The 8,539-nt window shown below is 40.9% G+C and overlaps 1 protein-coding gene across 1 annotated transcript in view; it reads left to right on the plus strand.

Moving 5' to 3' along the window:
* Positions 1 to 6,150, plus strand: part of kcnh4b (potassium voltage-gated channel, subfamily H (eag-related), member 4b) — a 156,215-nt gene extending 150,065 nt beyond the window's left edge. The window contains exons 15-16 of the mRNA XM_078529140.1: positions 634 to 710; positions 5,155 to 6,150. Coding sequence (XP_078385266.1) covers positions 634 to 710; positions 5,155 to 6,150 — 1,073 coding nt within the window. The remainder of the gene's footprint in view (positions 1 to 633; positions 711 to 5,154) is intronic.
* Positions 6,151 to 8,539: the final 2,389 nt, after the last annotated feature.

Consider the following 8,539-nt stretch of genomic DNA (forward strand, 5'->3'; position numbering starts at 1 on the left):
TTTTTATTTTTCAAACTTTACTAACGGAAACCTCATCCTGCCCGTGGATGAGGTTTCCTGAAAAATGCGAAGGCCGCTTGGGCTTTTCGCCTGCCACCAACCTTAAGGTTGGACGGCAGTGTTCTTAAATACTTCAATTAATCTCTGAATGGCCTTAATAGGCCATTGACATTTTGGCGGGCGCGCAGCTGACTCTGACGCGCTATGACGTCGGGATGCACGCCCGATGTCATCACGCCTCATTTGACGCATCAAGCCCACCCCCGCATGTCAACCAGAAGATTCTGCCCTTTATTCTTTTTCAAATCATTTGGATAAAGTGAACCTAATGAATTACTTCAACGATTTGGACGTAATTAATTTAAAGTATATCTAATTGGGAAAATGATATGTGGAGCTATCTAGACCCTAGCAACCTGCAATGGTGTATGTGTGACCCATCCAGCCACCAAAGGTCTTTGTAGAAATAAAGATACCAAACTGGAAATTCACCAAAGAATTTTTACAGGTTAAATCTGATATCTCACGTTCTCTCACAGATCATCATACAATGCCCTCCAGCACCCGCTCTAATTCTTTCTTTGCCCCCGTTTCTCCTCAGTTCTCTTTAATGATTCTGCCTTTTGTTGACAGCTGCACCTCAGGGGAATCCAGCTGCATCAGCCGAGGCACAAGAAATAAAACGGAACATCTGCAGACTTAACCAGGAGGTAAAGTATGTGGGAAACTCTTTGTATATCATTCGCATTTTATTACAGCTGAATTGTCTTTAATAAGCTCTTCAATTTGAAGCAGGACAGTTCGTGCCTCAATCCTGAGTCTTTTGCTACTTCAAGTTCCATTGAATGAAAATAAAAGTTGGACCAAACCTTCAGAGTGCTCTTAAGAAAAGCAATACAGTTATTCTTTCTGAACTCTGAGTCCTTGAGTATAATGTTCATTATACAGCCTCCCACCTCCACTACCCCCCACCCCCCTCCGACACAACCCCTCTCCCCCAACACCATGGTATCAGCCCCACCTGCAGACCTGGGACCTTCCAGACCCTGCGACCTCTCCTCCAGTGTTCCCCTCTTGAATGGAAACCAAGTCTGTAAATCAGACAATTTACAGGAAGGGAATCAGTCAGTGAGTTAAAGGTTCACAGCATGCAGGGAAACTCAGACTTTCAAGTTTTCTGTGCATTACAGGTTCCGTTTTCCGCCCCCCCCGCCTCAAACTCGCTGCCCCCGCCTCAAACTCGCCCCCCCCCCCACCTCATGGGCACAGGTCAAAAAAAGTTACAATTTTCCCTCTTAATTAGATGTAAGAGAATAAACAGCAACTCATGAATTCCAAATGGGTGAGGATCTTGCTGCTTCTTAACTTCCCACCATCAGGTGGACACAGTTGCTCTTGAGAACTCATCCTTCAATTATTCTGTCATCCTGTGCATCCAGCCTCCACTCAGTTCATCTCTTGATGCCATGGCCAAGATTATGAGGAGCCCAACTTTTGGGGAAATGTGACAGCAAGTCTATATTCCACCATTCCAAAATGTAGGAGTTTGTAACATCAACAAATTACACCATTTCATAGACCATATTAGGTTAAGGTTACATGGTCCACCCATGGTGCACTCTAGAGTATATATCAGCTCATCTATGAAAGGTGGAAAAGCCAACACTGAAGGAATCAGTAAACATGGGGAAAACTGTTAATTGGATGGATGGTTTTCACCAACATCAGACATTCCTGGATTCCAATTCAGAATTGTGACATAACATGCAATAAAACACTTCACAATTCCTTCACCCAAAATATTGCGAGTTTCTTTCATTTAGCTTATAGCTGCAAGGTGAAGTTGAATTGGTAGAGTCCTGGAAGATTACCTTACCATTTCTGATACGGAAATGAAACACTTAAAAAAACAACTGTAGTTTGGAAAGGAGTGGAGTTATTATTTAATTCAAAGATGATGTTCTAAAATGTAGCCCACTCCAGGTGCTCACTCGTGACTGCCAACCACTGATTCCTGCTGCAAAGCCTGGACACGCATTTGAGAATGTGTGCGAACTTCAAGTTGGAACAGGATTGGGCTCATCTATGATGTCTTCCATAGTCAAATGGGCTATGAACACTCCTTGCCTGACCTCGTTTATGAGGAACAATCACTGTTAGTTTTGCACCAATGGAATTATTCCTAGCAACACTCAATAGTTTATGGGAGGAGGAGAGAAAGATTGGGAAAACTAAATAGGGAATAAATTACCTTTTGATGTCTCTATTGTAGGAAAACATGGTAGCCAATTTGCATATTGTACGATTTGTAAGCCAGTATCGTGTCTCATAAGATCACTTGTCTCTCTGATGTGTGAAACACATGTTTATGTTTCAGCTGCTGTGTGATTGGATTTCACACATTTTGTAGCCTCTGAGCTTATAAAGAATTCTTAAAATATTTCTAATTTCCTGATGTTCAGCTACTGTAAATATCAGTAAGTATGACATCAAGCAGTCAGAAAGAATATTTTTCCCACCAATACACAATTATTCTTTATAATTCTGTGATCCCAGTAACCACTTGTTTAGAGTTTTCCTTGGTTCCCTTGTTATTCTTCCTAATATAAAATAACATTTTTTAAGTCACATATCCTTCTCATATTTTAGTTATATTGTGATTCCAAAACCCCAAACCTAGAAACTCCCTTTAACCTTCTAGTCAACAACAACAACTTGCATTTATGTAGCCTCTTTAACATGATAAATTGTCCCACGGTGTTGTACGGAGCTTATAAAATAAAACTTGACACTGAGCCACATAGAAGAGATGTTGGGCATAAGACCAAAATCTTGGTCAGAGAGTTAAATTTTAATGGGTGTCTTAAAGTAGGTAGAGAGGTGGAGAGTTTCGGAGGGAATCCCAGAGTTTAGACTTTTGTAGCTGAAGATATGGACACCGATGCTGAAGTGATTAAATTCATGGATGTTCAAAGAGACTAGAATTAGAGGAATGCAGCTATCTCAGAAGGTTGTGGGCTTGGGGAGATTACAGAGATGAGAGGCCAGGCCATGAAAGGATTTGAATGAGAATTTTAAAATCAAGGTGTTGCTTAACTGGGAGCCAATGTCGGTCAGTGTGCACAAGGGTAATGGGTGAATGAGTCTTGAAGCGAGTCAGGACTCGGGCAGCACATTTTGGATGACCTCAAGTTTACATAGGTTAAGAGGTGGGAGGCCAAAAGGAGTGCATTGCAATAGTCAATTCTAGAGGTAACAAAGGCATGGGTGAGAGTTTCAGCAGCAGATAAACTGAGGTAGGGGCAGCATCAGGCTATATTACAGAGGTAGAATAGTTAGTCTCCCTGATAGTGCAAATATGTGGATGGAAGCTCATTTTGGGGTAAAATACAAGACCAAGGGCTGGATTTTATGCTCTCCCACTGGCAGGTTTGAAGACAGGGGGCTCATTAAATCCAGCAGGTGGTCTTCCCACCCCTGCCCCCACCACAATTAAACTAGCGCAATTATACCAATATTATTATCTCTGCTTATATATTATTATTTTCTTGCCAATAGACTTTCAAAGGCATTGACTCCTTGCTGGATACAGTTGCACAGGAACTCATCACTTTCTACTACCTTGCCCAGGCATTACTTATGTTTCAGGAAACATCGGGATCTCAACAGTTATTTTACCGTGGAGGAGGTATTGCAGTTGGATCCAATCCTGATCTGTCCCTAGCTGATATTTACACAATTCCAATAGGAGTTACAGTGATCAGGGTGGTCGCTTTTGTCCACCTCAGTTGAAAGGCCCTAAGGCATATTTGTAGCAGTCTCTGCCTGAGGTCAGTTAGCTTGCCAGGGACTGGGGATCAATCCTGGGCTTTCCTAGTCTGTCCAAATTAGCTACTCCATTACACTAATTTGCTAAGCTAATGGGAAGCCTTTATCCTTTACCTTCAAGAGCATGGTGCAAAACACCTCAATCACTTTGTGATAAGGCCGTATTTCCCCAAAGTGATGGTCACTTGTGGTGATGAGAAAAGGCAGAATGTCTTAAAAGGCAAAGATGAAGAGAACTTAAATGAACAGTATCCTCCAGTATCTAGCTTACTGCACATTAATTACATTTAACAATTACACCCACACAGTGAAAACAAATTGAAAATTTGACATTTCCCATTTGCTTGATAGCAGCTCTACATAGCTATGGAGATATCATTAGCAGAATTTACATAGAAAAGTGTGCCTGAGCTGATGCTTGCTGAATTCTACAAAATATACTGGAAAACTAGAAGTTCAGTATATTCTACCTTGTGTGTAGAGAGGAGGTTATTCCCAGATGTTTCCTAATCTTTGCACGATATCTCTGCAGTTTAACTGCTTTCATAAAAGACATCTATTCCATATGAAACATCATAAATGTTCCAGTATTATTAAGCTTTACTTGCCAATTTTCTCTCCTCCTCTCCTGTAGATATTCCCTTCTTCTAGGGGGCTGTCCCAAAGTTACTAACCACCCTGGGGAGCTATTATTATTGTGCAAGCTGAGCATTTGAGTACAACCAGGCTATTTGACTGTGTTGCCAGTTCCAGTTTGCCAAATGTTATTCTGCCAAAAAGAGCCGCTTCAGTCAAGTAATGAGGCTGTGTATCCTGGGGGAAGGAGTGTGAATGAAATCTTTTCCCCATACAACAAATCTCAGAACAGCATCTATGATGTTTCTGAAAGCATCCAAGTTTTCCGATCATCCTCCTGACGAACTGCAGGGCAGGTCTAGTGAGCCGCTTGACGAAAGTCAAGGGTGTAAATATGAAGAAAGCAAATAAAGTCATACAAAACTGCTTGAAATGGTAACTTATCATGTATTCAATTTGCTGTATTTGTGCAACACCATTCTGTGACTTACTTACACCTGTAGCTGCACATTTCACAGATAGAGCTTCATAAACTCTGGAAGCTGTAATTTTTCAGACCTGTTCTACAGCATACCTATAAAGCACAGAAGATCCACTAACCTAGTTTAATTTTACTTTGGCATTTAGTTAAACCTAAACCTGCATTAATATTTCAATGACATCCATAACTGCAGGAATTATAATGCAATCTTTGAAATTAATGCAACAAAAATCATTCGGCTGCTAAGAACATGTCTTGTCCATTTACAGATGAATGACCTAAATCAGGAGGTATCTCAGCTTGCCAAAGAGCTTCATCATATGATGCACCTTCTTCAAAGGCAATTGTCTACTCCGCAGCATATCCCTACAATGAACTGCTCCCCATATGTTGTCTCCATGGTTTCTTCCTCAACTCCTTCTGTCAACAGCACTGGGAGTGAATGGCAACCAAGATGCTCATATGCTCTACAGCCATCTGCTCTACATGTACAGCCTGGGACCATCACTGGAGCTCAGCACAGCCAAAACACCAGAACTCCCAGCTCCTGGAACTTCAACAATCCTTCAACCGCAGCATGTTATCCAGGGAGCTCTATCAGGGCAACAGTATCGTGCCAAAGGACAGCAGATGTAGAACTTCATCATCCAACAGTGGACTGTTTCCATACAGTCTCAAGTCCTGTGGCATCATTTCCTTATCAAATACCTCCAGGAGATCAGAGAAAGAGCCCAATACGTCATTCAGACTTGAATCGAAATCCTACTCAATCTGTGGCAGGCTCTCCAGATGTTGCACGGTCAGCCTCACGGAACAATAGTTGCTCTGTTGCTTCCTCTCCCTCTGGACGGCCTACATTAATGTCCCAGAATCTCAATCTTTCGACATCTCCAAGCCCTTGTCACTCTCTGTGTCCGTCTATTGCCACTAACAACTCTCTGATTACTGCGAGTCCGGATCGATCTGTTTTGAGAACTTCAAGCTCCATGCAGCCTGTTCACAACTCTTCAAACTCTGTACATTCGGCCCCAATCTCGCCAACCACCAGCCCACTTATTTCAATCATCCCAACACCTTATCAGCCTGAAAACTCCTCTCTGAACATTTGTCAATCCTTCGCAGTAATTCCCAATCCCAGCCATTCGATGTTTGGTTCACCAAGTTCCAATCAGTGTTTCCCATCCTCTGCTGTTTCTGGCTTGAGCTCAGTGGAGGATTTGATGGGGCTGAACCCTAGGTGCACAAGTGATGAATGTACATCTTGAGATAAAGAGGATTGAGTATTGATTCAGAGATCCAGATAGTACAATGCAAAAGAGCCTTGTGGGCTGGAATACATTTCCTTATCCATGTGCAACTTTTACCTATTAAGCAAATGACACATTTAGGGAAATGAATAAAATGATTACCTGAGCTCACAGATAGTCTAGATTCAGGGTTGGCTTTTCTTGGATATGCAACAGTTCAAGCTGTGTTGTGTTCATCAGGATCGGATTTGAATGCAATGGAATTCCAAGGCAAAGAACTGACAGAGTCAGATTGTAACTCATCTGCCTCCTTCCAAGCTGACATTAAAATAAAATACACCATGATGAAAGTAATTAGCTTTAGGATAAGGAAGCCCTTTGCAGAGTTAATATTGCAACAATCTGAGAAATGTACCACAGTTTAATTTAAAGAACAGGTCATTTGACTGAAGCTGAAGGAATTAGCTTGGTCCAAACTCTGACACCTCTAGAAAGATCTACGTAAACCATGTTTTTTTTTAAACAGAAGGGCATTTGAAGATGAACTGCACTGCCAAAGTGCAGTGTTGTACCAATGTGCTGTGCCAGGAAGAGATAGGGCAAGGATCAGTGCCCTGTACCAGTCAGGCAGTCAGCAGAGGTGCCAAAGTATGGTGAACCATTTACCCACAGGGAGGGAGGTAACATAGGAAGGCAACTCAGTCCAAGCTGCTATTACTGGGTGGATACAAAAGCAATGTTGGTAGAAAATTGAGATCAGGCCACCTGCTTGCCTGGATTCATGAATGGTGCTGCATGGCAGTAAAGAAATGGAGGAAAGCAGAGACAAAACAAAAAAGCAGGAGCTGCACATGTTGAATCCAACATAAAAAACATTGAAAGGGGTGAGTAAACCCCAAGCAAAATCAGGAAAAAGTGTAAATCTCAGGGGGACTTAGACTATCTGTTTATTTCAAACCTACTTGGCAATTAAAGCCCGGATAATATATATTTTCCACATACCACAGTCAGGTTTAGATCAGTTCCACTGGTTTTCACATTAGCTGGTATTCAGATTCATTTTGCCATTTCGACAATGTAGACAGACCAGCTGAACCCTGCCCATTGCTGCTGAGAAAAACCCAACAGATAGTCTGACTGGATCCAAGAAGCCAGAGTGGGAAAACTGAGGAATGTTGGTGCCTATTTGATGGTGAATCTCTGGTAATCCTGAGACCCTGTTCAGCACATTGCCCCATGGAAATTACATTGTAGAGAGACTACACCTCTAAACCAAATGATGCGTGTGACATTTTCTGTTTACCCAGTTGATTTGAAAAAAATATGAACAATCAAGGCGGAATTTCTTTGAAAGGTACTAAGCACTGAAGAAGGAACAATGCAAAGCTTTCTTTCATGATAAAGAAGACAGCTGAATGTAAATTTTAATGTATTTTTAAAATACACCCAGTGTGTTTTGAGTGATGTTCATCTACTATAAATGTGAGGGGAATAGAATCCTTCCCTCCAGATCGCAGGGAAGTAAAAGTACATTGTCTCAATGTCATAATTCTACATGCATGATAATATATTTGCGAGATTTCTTGCTTAAACTTCTGAAAAATTGTATTCTATACAAGGTTATCTTTATACAAAACCTTTTGAAGCCCAAGTAGTGTTTTTTGCCATATGCAGAAAGTTAAATACCTGACATTTCTATTTCATTAAATAAATTTCATTTGTTTTGGTTATTTTACATCCATATTAATTTACAGAATAGCAGTCTTGTTGCTATGAAACAAAGGAATTCTGTTAATGTTTTCAAAGTGCAAAATAAAATAAGTGCTCGCTGGGTTAAAGGAGCTGTGTTGTCATTTTAAGGTGGTTTAATAAGGAGGCTAAATTCCTGCATCATAAAATTACAATGGCTGTTCTTGGGGAAAAGGAAATAATGCATTAGTCTGCAATACAGAGCTTTACCAAATGAATCTTCTAGAATTATCTTTCTATTAATATTAAGAAAAAGATGCACCTGGCATGCCATGTCCTGTCACACTGAAATTACTTTTTCACAATGGAACATTCTTGTTCAAGAAGGGGAAGAAGGATAAATAAGATAATGAGAAGCCAGTTAGTCTAATACCAGCTGTGGAAAAACTCTTGGAATTCAGAATGAATTAATGAGCACTTAGAGAAGCAATGGGATAATTAAAGACAGGCAGCCTAGAATTCTTTCAGGCAAGTCACATTTGAAAATGTAAAACACAGTGGATTTGTTGTGCATGGATTTTCAGAAGGTTTATGAAAAGGTTGCACTGTGCGTTACATAGCACGATGCCATCCTCATGAGTCTGCATGTCCTCTGACCCACTGTGAGCAACATCTTGAGAGATTCTCTGGTATCTTAGAAGAAATAAAAATAGATACT

Source organism: Cetorhinus maximus, chromosome 25 (assembly GCF_964194155.1).
Source record: "Cetorhinus maximus chromosome 25, sCetMax3.hap1.1, whole genome shotgun sequence".
NCBI classification, from domain to species: Eukaryota; Metazoa; Chordata; class Chondrichthyes; order Lamniformes; family Cetorhinidae; genus Cetorhinus; species Cetorhinus maximus.